Source organism: Podarcis filfolensis (genome assembly GCF_964270895.1).
Source record: "Podarcis filfolensis genome assembly, chromosome: 6".
In the NCBI taxonomy this organism is placed as follows: Eukaryota; Metazoa; Chordata; class Lepidosauria; order Squamata; family Lacertidae; genus Podarcis; species Podarcis filfolensis.
In genome coordinates, this window is record NC_139609.1 from 69079890 (window position 1) to 69097710 (window position 17821).

At 38.2% G+C, this 17821-nt stretch overlaps 1 protein-coding gene across 4 annotated transcripts in view; it reads left to right on the forward strand.

Moving 5' to 3' along the window:
• The window catches only part of PHF20 (PHD finger protein 20), a 47635-nt gene extending 29954 nt beyond the window's left edge, over positions 1 to 17681 (forward strand). For 3 of the 4 annotated variants that reach the window (XM_083617690.1, XM_083617688.1, XM_083617689.1), the window contains 9 exons: positions 156 to 431; positions 984 to 1082; positions 1675 to 1839; positions 7235 to 7410; positions 8892 to 9027; positions 12231 to 12426; positions 12916 to 13315; positions 14599 to 14770; positions 15800 to 17681. In XM_083617690.1, coding sequence (XP_083473816.1) covers positions 156 to 431; positions 984 to 1082; positions 1675 to 1839; positions 7235 to 7410; positions 8892 to 9027; positions 12231 to 12426; positions 12916 to 13315; positions 14599 to 14770; positions 15800 to 15942 — 1763 coding nt within the window. In that variant the 3' untranslated portion in view covers positions 15943 to 17681. The remainder of the gene's footprint in view (positions 1 to 155; positions 432 to 983; positions 1083 to 1674; positions 1840 to 7234; positions 7411 to 8891; positions 9028 to 12230; positions 12427 to 12915; positions 13316 to 14598; positions 14771 to 15799) is intronic. The other variant, XM_083617691.1, reaches the window with a different exon arrangement.
• The last annotated feature ends 140 nt before the right edge of the window (positions 17682 to 17821 follow it).

Sequence of the window (17821 nt, forward strand, 5' to 3'; positions counted from 1 at the left end):
TTCAGGCTAGGCTTCTTTAAAAGTTAGTTTGAAGGGCTTTGGGCAGTGCAGTCCTGATTACCCACTGTGCAAAAGGCTTTACATTTCTACACAAGGCTAGTGTGTTACAGTTAAAATGCATGTGTTTCTTAAGTTTACATCTTGTGTTCTTACAGTAACCACTGCTTCAAAGAGAGCTGATGTTTTTACTGCTTCAAAAGCTGCAATAGAACATGAACCCAAGTTTAGATGCAAATTCTTGGATTGTTCCAAATCCTTTCGGAAAGCCAAACTGCTGCATTATCATATGAAGTATTTTCATGGTATTGAGAAGTCACCAGAACCACAACAGAGTCCAGCAACAAGAAGCATTCAAACAAGAGGCTCTGTAGCTTCTGAAAAGGCCAGTCAAGAATGTTCTAATAGAAGACGGACGACATCTGGTTGCTTATGTGAGTGTTTTGCCAAAAGTATTCTTTCTCGTAACTATTTTGAATTGGCCTTTAACACTCTAGTTACGTTTATGAGCCTGAACCACTTGAGTTACATTTAATCATTAAAATTCAGCTTGTTATTTTTCTATTAATCACTTAATTTACAACATGGAGTTGTGCAAATTAAGTATAACCTTTAGGGGCACAATATAATGAGCCAGCAATTTGAGGAGGAGGAAACACACATTTATAGCAAATGAGTAGAGATTGGTACTGGAACACACAGAGATGACTAAAATTAAATTTTACATGACTACTGATCTAGAAACACTCTAATCATGCATAAATACACCCAGTACTTTTTTCTGGGGGGATGCATGGGTTCGCATACCCAATAACATTTTGTGAATCTAAGTTTGGCCTCATTGAGGGACAGTATTTCAATATGTGTAGGAAAATGAGAGTACTCCTAAACATTTTTTTTTATAAAAAAAGCACTGAGTATACCTGAGTAAAAGCTTACTATTTTATCCTGTAAGAAATAATATAGATTTTTAAAATTCTCTTAAGCTAATAAAGAAAAGGAGAAGAACAAAGAGAAAAAACCCAGAGACATTGTAAGATCAAAATCAAAGAAGAAGAAAAAGAAGAAAAAGAAAACACAATCAGGTAATAATGGGGGATATGGCTTCATTTAATTGTCTTTCCTTTCTTGATCAACGTCATTTTCTTAGCAGAAAACACTACTAAGACAATGTTACACTGGAGACATCAGCAATTGTCTTTTTAACAGAGAAGTGTCACTGTTTGCTTCAGAGACAGGTGATGATGGCATCTAGCAGAGGACGAGGCAGATCAGTCCAGCCTCTGATTAAGCTTGTATTCTGTGACAATGTTGTTGGACTCCAACTCCTGTTAGCTCCAGCCAGCATGGCCAGTAATCTGGTTACAGAGAGATTTAGTCCTACAATGTATGGAGGACACAGGTTTCCTACCCCTGTTCTAAGAAGAGACCCTGCCTCCTACTGAATGGAGAGCAGAGCATCTTAGCATTCGGGAGTGGTTGTTGGTGATGGGCAAATAATGTGGATGGGGGTCTATACTTGTAGGCAGAGGAGCCTACAAGTATGAACACTATCTACACTAACTACTTGTTTGTTAGAGGGGTAGAACCAGTGCAAACATAGTACTGTTAATTCTTTAACCATGGAACCTTGGGTATATTCATTTTTAAAGTGTTAACACTTCCTAATGTTTACAGAGCATTCAGGGAGTGAAGAAAATGTTGACTTTCCCCAAGATCTTTCCCCTACAAGATCTGCCATTGCAACGAGATACAATTCAGCAAATCGGCCTTGTGCACATTCGAGTACGCAACTGCAGGGTGCTGATTCTGGGCATCGTAAACACAAATCAAAAACGAATGGTGAGATTGATTTAGTTTCTACATCAATAGTCTTCACTTTAGAACTTTGAAATGCTAGTAAAGGAATTGAAAATTTGCCAAGACTTGCTGCCTAGGATGGAGCACATTGACTACTGCAACAACACATTATCATACAGCATGATGTATTTGCCTTGCACAGACATGCCAGCTCAAAGACCTAAGACTGATTTATCAGTTTTAGTTAAAGGGATTCTTTAGCTATCAGTTTTAGTTAAAGGGATTCTTGCTATTCTTCCTTAGCAGGTTTGCTTGAGCCTGGCTTGTTTTTGCAACTTTTCCCTTTCTTCCAGTTTTCTGTTCTTTAGAAGTGTTAAATTTGGTGTGTTTGCAAATAATAGTAAGTCAAGAAGCTTGATTTAATAACTACTATGCAAAAGCTTCATGCTGGTGCATGCAACCCAGTTCTGCTGTGCAAAAGCTTCTGTTCTGCTCCTCTCCTGGCGTGAGTTGATACGCTAACCAGGAAGGTGATAGCTTGGTGTTAAATCCAAATATGAAATTTTGGTCTGTTGCTTCATAATAAGCCCTGATTACTGTCTACTCTTAAAACATGGTTTGTTGTTGACTTATTGATTGTGGCTTGTTATTGTCCAACAAACCATGGTCCTGCGTTTACACATAAAGCTAAGCTATCCTCATTGTTTACTATGCCAAAAGAGGAGAAAAGCAGGAGTGATTGGGCTGCATGCACAGTATGGCTTTACTAAGATAAGCTTGGCTTATCATGTCAGAGTGCAGCCATTGTTTTACACAGTTGGGTACTATGTGTCCATTCTCTGTATTTGTTGATGGCTTAGAATAGCCAGAACTAAGCAACAGTGTAGAAAAGGGGGGAACCACCAATGAATATTGAACAAATGTTTTAGAAGCACCTGAAGGTTACACAGAATTTTAGGTGTAGGGTAGTACTAAGGAAAGAAGTATTAAGGTGAGTAAAGAAGAATAAAGGTGAATATCCGGAGGGGATAAATTCTCTGCCTAGCACAACAAAAGCTTGCCTTACACCCTAAAAAGCAATGACAGAAGCAACTCAACTGGCAACTCTATATGGCAAGGCTGATAATATCCGGGGGTCTTAAATAGCAGCAGTGGATGTTAATACACAACTGCTAGCACCTGTGAAACACTGTTGAAGCTGAGAAGTTTTTGTAAGAGGTAAATAGTAAAAACCAGACCATATGATCAGCCCTGAAGAAGAAGGATAGCACTGAAAAACAGGCATAGTTTATACTTTATGTAGCTGCCATAAATATCCTTGAACCATTGATACAGAAAGAACATGGCTAAAAATGACACTCAACTTTCTTTTCCTGGTCCCGTTGCACATCTAGACATGTCCATGTGTAGTTATTTCAGTGAAGGAGAAGGCATCCTAATCTTGATAATTTCCTCCAATTTGCAGATAAGTCGTTCAATATATGACTCTGTTAATTTAAAGAAGTATTGTTAAGTACTATCTGATGCTTCTATACACTAATAGTTTATAGATATATTAGAAAATATTCAGTTGTATTAACAAAAGATCCAGTTACTCCCTAGCTGCATCAGCCGGTAAAGTCTTTGTGCTACAATATCGCTTGCCTCTGCATTAGTTTCCCATATAAAGCTTTGACTTATAAAAGTATTGTGTTATGGGCATGGGGTATACAGGTGTGTTTGTGTGTGAGCTCAGAAGAAAAATGATCACCTTATTACTTGTGGGCTATTGTGGAAAGAAGGTTGTTTATCTTGTAAAGAGAACAGCACTTTAAGTTAACTAATTGTATATGGAAGTCGGTTCCTGTTTTTTCTTTTGGATTTGTCTCATAGTATTTAATAATATCTGAAAGCATTCTTACAACAACTGTGAAGAATAACATTTTTTTGTGTATTCGAGTCCTTGTTAATAGAACCACACTGTGGCCTAGTGTGGCTCAGAATTGTGTTCTTCACTGTTCCTAGATCAGCCACTCATCTATGAACATTAAGTCCTTGATACTTATTTTAAAATGAATTGGATTCCACCAGTTTCCATTCTAAATTCTTGCATTTAAATCATTTGTATCTTTCCAGAATGCTCAACCTTCAGGCTGAAATCTTCTAGATTTGGTTTCTGCTTAAAGGTGACTTACATTTTTCTAATCTTAAACCAACCTTTACCTACTTATAAGAGGTAATGTCCACTGCTACTCTAAAGCAAATTAGAATTTGAGGTTAAATGCATTTTCCATTTCAATCACTATATGACATCTTTAAAAAAGCTGAAGACTTGAAAATAAGTTCTCCACAGCAAATTACTTTGGATACAAAAATTGAGAAATTATATCTCTAGATCCAGATCTAATTATTTCCTAAGCAAACTCATTGAAATCATAGGGAACTTGGAACTTTTTGTTGCAAACCACCTAAAGAGATGCCAAACCTCAATGACAAATTAAGTGTGTGTAACATGAAAATCACATACCTCTGTTATTGGAGAGGAGTTTTGCATTTATTATTCTCACTTACTTTAATCTACTTTTCTGTTGCTTCCCACATTATTCTCTGTGTGCTAAAATGGTATAATAGTCATAAGGGATATGATAATATATTTACTACATTTTTTGTTCCTCTTACTAAGTTCTCACTGCTGTAATAGCTGTTTTTCATAAGTGTTTTTGTTCAGTGTAAGAAAAGTAGAAACAGCCAGTTTAATTAAACAGCACTTTATCGTCTCTTGAAAACATAGATGATATCTTAAAGAGTCATGCAGTTGTGAAATTGAATGTTGTGTGAGTGGACATCCTTTCCTCCCCATGTGCTCCCAGAATATTCTCCTGAGGGTTGAAGGACACTCTGGAGTAGATTTTTTTTAAAAAAAAATAAATTTTTATTAATTTTCCAAAACAGTCATACAATTTTGTCCAAATTTTAACAAAGTATTATTTTTGGTCTTCCTTCAGCTTCTCTGGTAATCATCTGTATTTACCCTTCAATACGCATTCCTTTAATTGCATTGCCATTTGTCTTCCCTCCCTTTTCTATTTTCTTGTAACAGTACCTCTTAAAATTTTACAGTGTTTCTTGAAACCTCACTAGCGTTGTTTGCACCTCACATATATTTTTCGGATAGTCTACGAATTTTCCCCAATCCTCGATGAACTTTTGGTTTCGAGCATATCTTATTTTCCCAGTCAATTTATCCAGTTCCGCATAGTCCGTCAATTTCATTCTCCATTCTTGAATCATTGGTATTTCCTCTTGTTTCCATTTCTGGGCCAATAATATTCTTGCTGCCGTAACTGCATACTGGAATAGTTTACAGTCTTTTCTTCTTATTTCTTTCCCTGTAATCCCTAAAAGGAAAGCTTCTGGTTTCTTCACAAAAGTGTATTTTAACATCTTTTTCATTTCATTGTATATCGCTTCCCAGAAACTCTTTACTTTCTTACATTCCCACCACAAATGGTAAAACGTTCCCTCTTTTTCTTTACATTTCCAACACTTATTACATGTTTTATACATTTTTGCCAATTTTACCGGTGTAATATACCATCTATAAAACATTTTCATAACATTTTCCTTCAACCCCATGCATGCAGTAAATTTTAAATTTTCCTTCCATAATTTTTCCCAATCTTCAAATTGAATATTATATCCAAAATCTTTGGCCCATTGTATCATTACCGATTTAACCTCTTCATCTTTCGTAAACCATTCTAACAATATCTTATACATTTTTGACAGAGTTTTATATTCATTATTTATTATCTCTGTTTGGAACTTTGAATCTCTTTCTGCATAACCACTTTCCTTTATATCTTTTTTAAGCATTTCATTTACCTGAAAATAATGCAACCAATCATACACATAATCTTTAACATAGTCATATGGTTTTAGTTTCCATTTTCCTCCTTCTTTAGTTATTAATTCTCCGTATGTAGCCCATTTCCCTCTCGTATTAATTTTCTTTACACACATAACCTCTAACGGAGATAGCCAATGTGGAACTCTTGGTTCCAAAAGGTTTTTATACCTGTCCCATACTTCTATTAATGAACTCCTGAAAATGTGGTTCCCAAATCCTTTATGGAATTTCTTCTTATCACTCCATAGGTAGGCGTGCCACCCAAATCTGTTATCGAAACCTTCTAAGTCCAATAATTCCATATTTTCTAATTTAATCCATTCCTTTAACCAGCAAAGACAAGCTGCTTCATAATATAATTTCATATCTGGCAGGGCGAAGCCTCCCCTTTCCTTCACATCTGTTAATAATTTATATTTTATTATCGGCTTTTTGCCCTGCCAGATATACCTTGAAATCACTCTTTGCCAATCCTTAAAAATCCCTACCCCCTTAATAACGGGGATAGTCTGAAATAAAAATAACATCTTTGGAAGCACATTCATCTTTATCGTAGAAATTCTGCCCCAAAAGGACAGTTTCATTCTACCCCACACCTCCAGGTCATTCCTTATTCCTTTCCACACCTGTACATAATTATTCTGGAACAGGTCAATATTTTTAGGAGTTAACCAAATTCCTAAGTATTTTACTTTCTTCACCACCTCTATCTCTGTCTGTTGTTGCATTATTTCTATCTTATTATGGACACTCTGGAGTAGATTTGGTACAGTTAACAACAAGTGCAGCACTTTTAACTTTCCTCAAATGAGTAATTGTCAGAGCATCCAAGGGCACTATTGATCTGGGGGTTGAACCTTTCTCCTGCCCCTGGTGATCCTTGAGCCTGGGTTAGTTTTTTATCCAGATTGCCATCCATTTGCTTAGTTTTGTAGTCCTCAAGAACAGAAGCAACTAACCACTGCATGCTGGTCTCTAGCTTTAGAATCTGTTTGCTTTAGTGTCCCCTTAGGAACCAGTTTTTGTGTAGATGGAAGTGGTGTAACCATTGCTTCCATGAGTAGGCAGTATAAGCAGATTACTATTGGGCTATGGCCAGAGAAAATACTTGGTGTCAGAAACTTTCCTTGCAGCTACCCAGGTTACCCAGGAGCAAGTCCTTATTACTTGATGGCAAGCTCCACAGAAAAAGTAAGCATGTGTAGGGTTGTAGTTGCATGTTGACATGATCCAGTCAAAGTAAAGCATACAAATTTCATTGATTTCAGTGAGGCTGGTTTCCTTTTATTACATTGTTTCTTGGCCCAGTTTTCAGTCAAGAAATTGAGGGTTTGGCTGGGTTTTACCTTATGTCTCGCATTTGTTTAGTAATGGATACAAATTTGACAAAGAATCTGAGTCTGGCACAGAAACACAATTTTAAGCATAATCTGGAATGTGTGAAAGTCTTATCAATGGATATTCTTTTGCTAACATTGTTTAGAATGACCACCTCCTTTGGCGGCTTACTCACACAGATTTTATTCCTATTACATTCTTTGCACACAGAGGATGATACCTTGAGTGAGTCATCTGCAGATAGTTTGCTTTGGAGCGACGATGACTGCAGTCAGGACATTGATGTAACAACTAATCCTGATGAGGATCTTGAATATGATGATAATGACTTTGAAATTGTTCGGTGCATTTGTGAAGTGGAGGAAGAAAATGACTTTATGATTCAGGTACATGGTTGTAGATTGTGAGTGTAATGAAGTAAATTGAAACACATAAGTAATTATCAAGTACAAATTGAAGTTTTATTGATATATTTATGGATTTGTATGGTTCTACTTTGCTATATTTCCATGAAAGTCTAGGTTGCATATTTGTAAATAAATAAATATATTGCAGTGCTCTCCTGCATGCCCAAACAGTACTTAATTAGGAAGATTCATTTGTGCATGTTTTATAATAATGTGTGTGGATAGATAGATAGATAGATAGATAGCAGAGAATCCTCATTACCAAACCCCAAAATGGTGATGCTATGGAGCTTAACTGTTACCTGAAATTGCTTTATAATAGAGTAGATTGTGTCAGATATGAAAAACTTTAATTGTTTGCATTTGCCTCTTCTTCTATTACTTTCTGACTTCTTTTATTGTGTTGAAAATATTATCCCTAAGAATGTTCTGAATTGTTCTTACCTGTAACCCGTGCTTGTGCAATTCATGCTTAGGTGAATGCTAATGTAGTATCACTTAGAACAAATGCTTAAGATTTTAGAATGACATAGAGCTCTTTTAATCTTCCTAAGAAAACCCCCAAAATTCCATTACTGTACAAACATGTTGTGTCCTCCCTCCCTGTAACTCAAGGCTGTACTTCGCTTGTGTAAAGAAGGGGTAGGCATTTTTCACTCAGGAAGCTGGAGAAATAAGCCCTCCTCCCTACCATCCAAGTTTACCTGGTTTGTTAACTATAATGGTGGTAGCGATAGAGGATGGCCTACTTCTCCCATTCTGATGCCTGGCTTGGGAGCAGGTAGTGATGTAGTCTTTTCATTTAACATAGTCCTGAGGATGACATATCTAAGTCTCCTGGTATCTGGCTCACATTCTAGCCATTCAACTGCTGCTAGAGCAGCGGTTTAGATAAATAGGTGAGGGAGATGCCGGCTGAGAGTTTTGAGATTCATAAGAGGGAAAGACCAGAAGATCCTGGTGGAAACAGAAGATCCATTAATAACACAGGAAAAAAATGGGATTAGATTCGAAATAGTTCAGTTTATTGAGGGAAATAGTTTGGTATGCTTAGCTTGATACAGCAGGTGTTGGGGCCGATTTGGCCTCCACTAGTTCTAATACACAAGACTATATGTCGTATTTTCCTTCCAAAGGTGTTACATTCACATGGAAAAACTTAAGTTTTTGCTTCTGACATAATTTCTCTATAGATATATTGACCTGATATTTCCTGATTAATTTTCTTGCTACCTGATTTCCATGTTGCATAGTTTGTAATTTTCCAGTTTAAGGGAAAAAAGAATAATTTCCCATAACAACTCTTCTCTTTTTCATTTATTCTGTTTGTAAAAGAAATATGCATCAGCAATATACAGTCATGTATTTAGGCCTCTAAAATACCTTTAAAGTGTTTGTTTGTTTGTGTGTGTGATGCATACTTTGTATTGATCTAGTTCTGTTTATTTGACTTACAACAGTGTGAAGAATGTCTCTGTTGGCAGCATGGAGTCTGTATGGGTCTATTAGAAGATAATGTACCTGAGAAATATACCTGCTATATTTGTCAAGATCCTCCAGGTACAAAGATTTCTAAGGTTGCAGAGTCTTCTAATAGTATGTAGTAATTATTATTATTATTGTCTTGTCTCTTTTAAATACGACCTATTAGATTTTGTTATTGACTTGTCTCCTGTTAATTTGCAAGTTTACATTATTACCGTATTTTTCGCTCGATAACACGCACCTGACCATAACACGCACATAGTTTTTAGAGGAGGAAAACAAGAAAAAAAAATTCTGAATGAAACAGTGGATGTATCATTTTTGTGCTTCATGCTGCGGCCACAGACATGTGATTTGACGGTGAGTTTGGGGTAGCCCAATGCAAAGATCCTGAGGATCCATGTGGATCCATGCTTTGTAACCACGTTTTTGCACCATTGCAGCCCCAGGCAACAGTGGGTGCGTGATTTTTTTGGTGCAGGCTGTAGCCATGGACATGCTATGTGATCTGATGGTGAATTTGGGGTGACCCAATGCAAAGATCCTGAGGATCCATGTGGATCCATGCTTTGTAACCACGTTTTTGCACCATTGCAGCCCCAGGAAACAGTGGGTGCATGATTTTTTTGGTGCAGGCTGTAGCCATGGACATGCTATGTGATCTGATGGTGAATTTGGGGTGACCCAATGCAAAGATCCTGAGGATCCATGTGGATCCGTGCTTTGTAACCATGTTTTTGCACCATTGCAGCCCCAGGAAACAGTGGGTGCGTGATTTTTTTGGTGCAGGCTGTAGCCATGGACATGCTATGTGATCTGATGGTGAATTTGGGGTGACCCAATGCAAAGATCCTGAGGATCCATGTGGATCCGTGCTTTGTAACCATGTTTTTGCACCATTGCAGCCCCAGGAAACAGTGGGTGCGTGATTTTTTTGGTGCAGGCTGTAGCCATGGACATGCTATGTGATCTGATGGTGAATTTGGGGTGACCCAATGCAAAAATCCTGAGGATCCATGTGGATCCGTGCTTTGTAACCATGTTTTTGCAGCATTGCAGCCCTGTTTTTGCATCAGATCATTGCTATGTGATCTGATGGTGAATTTGGGGTGACTCAATGCAAAGATCCTGAGGATCCATGTGGATCCGTGATTGGAACCACGTTTTAAGTAGGGAGGGAAGGAAAAACATAGAAGCGACAAGGAGAGGGGTGTGCAGAGAAGCAGCTGGCTAAGAATGCAGGAGAGGGGTTTTACCGGAGGGAGGAAAGGAAGGCAAAAGTTCCCCCCCCCCCCCCACAAGCCAGCCCGCTCTCTCTCTCTCCCCCCCCCCAACCTGCATGTTGCCTTCGAGTCCCAGACGCACGGAGAGGAATCTGTTTTCCACTCTGCTTGCCTGGAGGGGAGGGGTTTTCTCTGCTCTTTGTTCCGTCTGAGCAAACACAGTAAGGAAACAGAAGTGGGTGGGCAGTAAGACCCTGAGGCAGAATGCAGGAAAGCAGCAGCTTCCTCTTTCCTCCCTTCTCCGGACGATTTGATATTTGCCTGATTTTTGCCTTCACTCACGCTTGTCAGCTCCAGGGACCACACATTCGCTCTATAACACGCACAGACATTTCCCCTTACTTTTTAGGAGAAAAAATCTGCGTGTAATAGAGGGAAAAATACGGTATACATCTGAAGTGATTTCCTTGTCATTTAATTCATACTGTTTGCAGCATTCCAAATGAAACAACTTACAATGATTGTAATGGAAGTGAGGTAAATAACTTATTACTCCCTTGGTTCCACGACTGCCATTCTGGGGAGACCAGTAGTGCCAGAGGCTACCAGGCATGTTCCTTGTAACCCCAGATGGGCGTGGTTTCCAGGGATCCAAGCCAAATGCTTGCAAAGGGAAAGCAGAGATTGCATCCAGTTTATCTGTTCCTCCCTCTCATAGCACACACATAGCATGAATCAAGTGGCTATAACATGAGAGGTTGGAATAACCCTGAGAGTTTGGGCTCAAATGCATTCAGGACCCCAACAGCTAAATTTTATGAAGACTCTTAAGAATAGAAAAGGAAGGAAGGGGGCAAATGGAAGAGGCAGAAAATAACAAAAAGAACATTTTAGTTCAAGTCTCATCTATTCCAGTATAGCTACTTTGATAAGGGCTTCTGGTCTCCTCACATATAGCAGCAGATGGTCAGTTGAGGAACAAGAGACTGTTTGGCAACAGTCATCTTTTGAAGAGTTTCTGACCTAGCTGGGTCTTGATTGACAGGTGGCTGTATCCAGCCAGTCAGAAGTCAATCGTATCCCTCAGGGACGTAGCTTGACACCTTATGGGAAATGCATTATGCATTATTATCGACCAAATCTCCATCTCCCTGCCAGACAGAACCTATTCTGTTTGCATATTCAAGGGGAGATGTGACTTCTCCACTAAAGGAGAATGGAGAATAAGCAATTTGGGGCCCTCACTGCAATGACAGTTGTATATAATAGCATGTGGAAAAGAGGTTAAACTGACCTGTTTTCAGCCAAATGACTTCTGTCAGTATAATTTGTACCTTTTGAAAAGGAAAAATTGTTCTTGTGCCTCTAGGATACAGCTGTGTAGAGATGGTGACCAGAATACACCACTGCAACAGGCGAGCCCAATTCTGGCTTTTCCCTTCTCTCGCACTCCTCACAAGGAAGGTGCTGCTGAAACCAAAACAAACTCACTGTCACAGCAGCACCTATCTTTTCATTGCCATAAGGAAACAGGTTTTTTTGTGCAGTGGCGGCAGTAGCTTTCTCCTCACTTGGAGCCAAGGATTTTGTGTGTTTATATTCAAGTGCAAAGATGTGGTTAACTAAGTTTCAGATAAAGATTTCTGTGTGTGTGTGTTTATACAGAAGAAAGTTCCACTATGTTCAGTGGGCTAGTGTAGATCTGATTACATCCTTTGTGTCTTTTACCAGCTTCCAAGCCTTCTTAGACTGGCTTCAAATGAAATTCTGCATCATAGGACTTGCATTTTGATACTCGCTAGTTTTTACTTTAGTTAAACGATATCCAATTCACTATTTTTTTAAAAGCCAAGAGAGAATTTGAGTATTACTAAATGTCATCCTTGTTTGAAGCAAATGGGTGGGGAGTAGATTTTTTTCTTTTGCAATCGCACTTTAAAGTTGACTTTGTACTATTCCTTTTTAGAAGTTACTATTATTGGGGAGTGGGGGAAGAGAATAAAGATTAAGTAGTAGAATATGAGAATTTTTTGATCAAGAGTTTTCATATATTTACTTTTGTAATCTTACCCTCTCATTATTCTGCTTCAGGTAAGAGATCCAGTTTGAAATACTGGTATGAGAAGGAGTGGTTATGCAGTGGTCACATGCATGGCTTAACATTTTTGGGAGAAAATTATTCCCACCAGAATGCTAAGAAAATAGTTGCTACACACCAACTTCTTGGCGATGTGCAAAAAGTGATAGAAGTACTGCATGGACTTCAACTGAAGATGAGCATTTTGCAGTAAGCATTGTTTTTGCAAGTTCTCATTTGAATCATACCGCTAGATTTTTGAATAAGCAAGTGTGGTTAGCATTGCAGATCTCTGTTGTGTATGGCGTTCTGTACTGTAGACTTGAATTTGTAATAGGCTAGTGTGGCCTTGCTGCTAACCCATCTTGAGAACTGGACACAGTGACCTTCCATCTCATGTGCTTTTCCCCTCTTCTAGTATAGCTGCAACGGGAGAGTTCAGAAACTGTCACTTTCACCTTAAATTAACCACAGCTGGCCATGCTGATCTCAGCTATAGTTAGTTGAAATAAACCAACTTTAAACCATACTTTATTAAGCTGACCATAGTTTATTGACTACAGTTGACTGCACACTTGACCATGGTTAATCTTAGCAGAAGTGAAAACTTCTGATGTTCTTGGAGAAAAGGGGTAGGTCATCTGAATCGTCTGTAAAAGTTTTTAGTCTTGACTCCCACTTATTTACTTTTTTCATCAGAAGCAAAGAACATCCTGACTTGAAGCTCTGGTGTCAGCCTTGGAAACATCTTGAAGTAGATGAAAAATCACACAGCACGCGCCTCATTCATATTGATGAAAACTGTTGCAAAGAGGAGACTACAAGTTACAGAACTTTTAATGGAACCATTGAGAAACCTTCAACCATTCCTTCTGTAGAGGAATCATATATCACTAGTGAACACTGTTACCAAAAACCTCGAGCCTACTATCCTGCTATAGAACAGAGACTTGTAGTGGAAACCAGAAATTCAGACATTGATGATGGTGTCAATAGGATAAGAGAGAATGGAGATGATACTATAGTAGAGAGATTAGGATGGGAGCTGGATAGAGAAATACACAAGTTTGAAAATGAATCGAAACATAACTACTCTAAGGTATGTTGCATTGAAGTATTTCTGAGTTTCCGCAGCTGGGAGAAGGAAAATCTTATCTCTAACACAAATAGATATGATAATCCCTGCACAGGGAAGAGCCGAGCTTGTATACGGAGGATGAGGCAGCATACCTGTCCATACAACTTGGAAATTCTGAGTAGTTGCTAATGGAAATAGAAATATACATATAATACATTGCTGGCCAACAGTAGAAAATAAAATGCAAAGGTGAGAATTGCAGGCTGTATCTAATGCTGCTCCTTGCACCAACAGAAGGCTCTTTGATCAATTGTAGAGAAAACTGGAAAGGAAGTGATTTTCCCCACATCTTAGACTTTTCCGGAGGTTCTCTTAACTCCTTAAAGTAGATTTTGGACACATGCAGAGGGCATCACCAGGAGGGGGAATCGGTAATATCATCTCCCTCCCTATTCCACTGGCAAAATCCTCTGCTGAATCAAAAAGCCTTCTGTCAGCACAAGGGACTCCATTTGATACAACCTGTGCAACCAAAACCCCTCACATCGGAAAATTGTGATGAAATTTCAGAGTATAGACTATTTGTCAGGAGAGCTGTATAGAACTAACGTGCCTATCTATTATTTAGAAAGGTTACATTCTGTTCTAATTTGGGTGTCCCTTTTTTTTTAAAAAAAGAAAAGTTAACTAGCTTTCAGAGTGGAAGTATTTTCTGTATAATACAACAGTATTTTTACTCTGTGATTCTCTTAGGTCTTACTTCTGTGATGACTGTATATGAACCATATATTAAGACATATCCATAAGAGTACACAAGCTTTAATATGTGTTGTTTTAATGTTTGTGTTAATGCTCCATATTATTTTCCAAACTGTACTCTGAAAAACAGCTTGTAGTCATAAAACCCAGAGTTCTGCTGTATCTGACAAAGGAACTTAGTGATATACAATTGAACCTTGGTTCTCGAACCTAATCCGTTCCAGAAGTCCGTTTGACTCCCGAAACGTTCAAAAACCAAGGAGCAGCTTCCAGGTGGTGCAGGCACCCTGGAAACAGTAGCTGACAGCCGCATCAGACATTCGGCTTCTGGAAAACGTTCGAAAACCAGAACACTTCTGGGTTTTCAGCGTTCGGGAGCCAATTTGTTCGTCAGCTAAGCCGTTCGAGAACCAAGGTTCCACTATATCTATTTATACTTTGTCTTTTGATCCAGAAGTAGCCCCATTTGTAGAGCCAGGTTTTCCTTTAAATTACATTGACTGATTTAATGCCTGTAAGCATCATTAATTTGTGTATTTTGATAGATAAGAGAAAAAGTCACATCGGAGGAAGCTATTGAAGTAAAACTGCTGGAGAAAGACAAGGAAGGAGTTGTGAATTCCCAGCTGCAGTGGCAACTTAACCTTCTGGCCCACGTTGAGTCTCTGCAAGATGAAGTTACTCATAGGATGGATTTAATTGAAAAGGAGCTGGATGGTAATGATTTGTTCTTCCCTTTTCTACAACCTTTGCCAGCTTACAAAGTTATCTTTCCAGCAGCTGGTGGAGCACGAGACTCTTAATCTCAGGGTCATGGGTTTGAGCCCCATGTTGGGCAAAGAGATTCCTGCATTGCAGGCGGTTGGACCAGATGACCCTTGTGCTTCCTTCCAACTCTATAATTCTATGTAACATGTAAACACATTCAAATTTCTTTCAGCCTCTTTCCTAATAATTCTTTGGCATATCTGCCATGCTCAGAATTCGTATTGTCATTGAGCTATCCACCACAGCCCAATATATGTCTTTCCTGTGTTGCCATTGCCACTTGAAATCCCAAGAGTGTACTTGGGAAGTTACGAATTTTTTGCCTTAATTGTGCAATTGTTTTGAATCCCATTTGCCATTTTCTTGCTCATTCATCTAGAATGAGGAGAGTCTTTTGGAGCCGTCACAGTCTCCCTGAATTTTCACTAGAATAAATCCAGATGATTTGGTTTCTGCAAATTTGCCCACTTCAGTGTTCATCCCTAATCCAGGTCTATGGATGAAGAGGTTAAATAGAGGTTCCGATAACACCATCACTCCATAGTGGATAAGTGGTGGGAGCTTATTCCTGTTCTGTTTTCTTTTTAGCCATTTACTAATCCATAGCACTGCCTGCCTTCTTACTCTATGACTTTACTTACAAACCTTAGGGGAACCATCCTGACAAAAATCTTTTGGCAAGTCCAAGCATATGATCCTACTGGATCACCACATCCATGTGCTTATTAGCAGAATTTCAAAATGTGATGAGGCAGAACTTACTTCCCTTTGTAGAACCCATTCTGATTTGTTCTTTTTATATACTTCGTTTTTCTAGCAGATACCCTGGTACAAACGTTAAGCTAACTGGCCTGTGATTTCCCAGAGCCTTTTTTAAAAATTGACATTTTGTTGGCTGTTTTCCAATCCTCTAGTACAAATTAGTTACCAGTGACTGATGTGTGCGCATTTTTAAACGTTATTCTTTTTTTCTTCCAGTTTTGGAGAGCTGGTTGGATTATACTGGAGAGCTGGAGCCACCAGAACCACTAGCTAGACTCCCCCAACTCAAACATTGTATAAAACAACTCCTCACAGACTTGGGCAAAGTGCAACAAATAGCACTTTGCTGTTCCACATGATACTGGAGACTTCTACGTGATGGCTGGAGCGCATCACATGAATTGATCACTCTCTGTTAAATGGAATAGCATGCTTGTTGCATGTGATGCAGAACTGACTTCAGGGAATTGTTTAGGGACAAGGGTCACTCTTCAGAAAAGTGATGGGGTTGCCCTTACCTTTTGTTCATTTGGCTTTTGCTAGGCATTTTTAACATTATGGAAAGGGATTTAGTCTTGTCTTCAGAGGCTAGGAGCAGGCTGGTAATAAGACTTTTCACTCCTTGTATCAAGTTGTTGAATTCAACATTCATGTTCTTTACATACATACACTGACAAAATTGTGCCACTGGAGAACAAAGTTCTAAGAGCCAAAAATGATTAGTTGACCAAGGCTGTAAATTACATTCTGCATAGTTTATTTAAATAACTAGTGCACCAGATAGTCATACTTTATTTCTAATGGTTTATGCATAACCACAGTATTTAATCAATAGAGAAGACGTTATTTTCAAGCCTAGCAAGTATGAATGTCTAATTTAATTGTAAACTGTTACAAGAGGTTTGCAGATTATGACCTGAAACTTGTCTACTATTTTGAATAGATGTAGTAGAAGGTCACAACTTGGTTGCACTTCTTTTCTTTGTAAATGATTGTTTTCCGTATTTATCATGTCATTGTAGCATGACTTAAGGTACTGGGAAACCCTTTTTTTTGTTGTACTTCTGTACATTCTTGAATTTCTAAAACTGGCCATGCTGTGCCTCTCATGACCTAGTGCTGATGAGACACCCTCATGGCAGGGGACAGGACGGTCGGTGAGATATAAGGTGTACTACAGATTCAGATTTGTCTGTGATGGACACGGTGTAGTTTTCTACCCTACTGTTAATAATTGCCATTCCGGTTATAGTTTGAAAAGTAGTCTTTTTCAATATTATAAACTTTCTCATTGTAGAGACTTGTAAATGTGTGGTTTTGGGAATCAGTTTATTTTATATTTGTGTAAATGGAACCTCAAGATCTATGCATGAGGTACTGTCCCCAAAGCATGGGGGCATTATGTTAAAACAGTATGTTTCAGAATCCCTTTTTGTACTTTTATTTAGTTTCCTTATTTGTATTATTTGTGAGATCAAAGTGAAAATGCTGCTTATGTTGAAGCTACATTATACAGTACCTTTTGGAAACATTGGTGTATTGTAAGTATTCGTTATGTTTTTAAAAAAGGTTTGCCTGCAGATCATATTTCCATAATTGATTTTTGTGTTGGACAACACCTGGGACAAAAGTAACAAAGTTACTTCAAGCTGGACAAGAATGGACTATTTTTCATTGATGGTGTTCTGAATGTTGGATTTTTTATTACCTTGATATCAGTTGTTTTTGACACCACCAAAGTTTTAAAATTAAAGCACATTTGTGAGTTGAAGATCTGTTAAGTGACAAATTGATAATTATGGATATAAATCTGTAATGTTTATATGCTGCAGAATTGATTATGTAAATTTCAGTTAGCCAATGTTTGTCATAGGAGTAACAATTACTTCAGTTAACATTTTGACCAGCTAATTTTTTCAGAAAGAATTATTACACTATTCTGAGTTGAAACGAAGGCTTTTGTGCCAAGACTAATTTCAGGGAATAATTTGTCTCCAATTTATTGGCACTTATTGATATGAGTGTAACATCTGTACAGCAGATAAACTTATTTTGCTGTAATAATTTGGAATAAAGCTTATGTGACCATTAAATGACACCTGGCTGTCTCAAAGTAGCATAGTGCTTGTATTACGGGAGTGTTCACAGAAATATTTAGTTACGTAGCCAACACCACATTGTGAACAATGAAGGTGAGTGATTTAACAGTTGTGGTGATCTGTTGGTATTTGAGTGGCT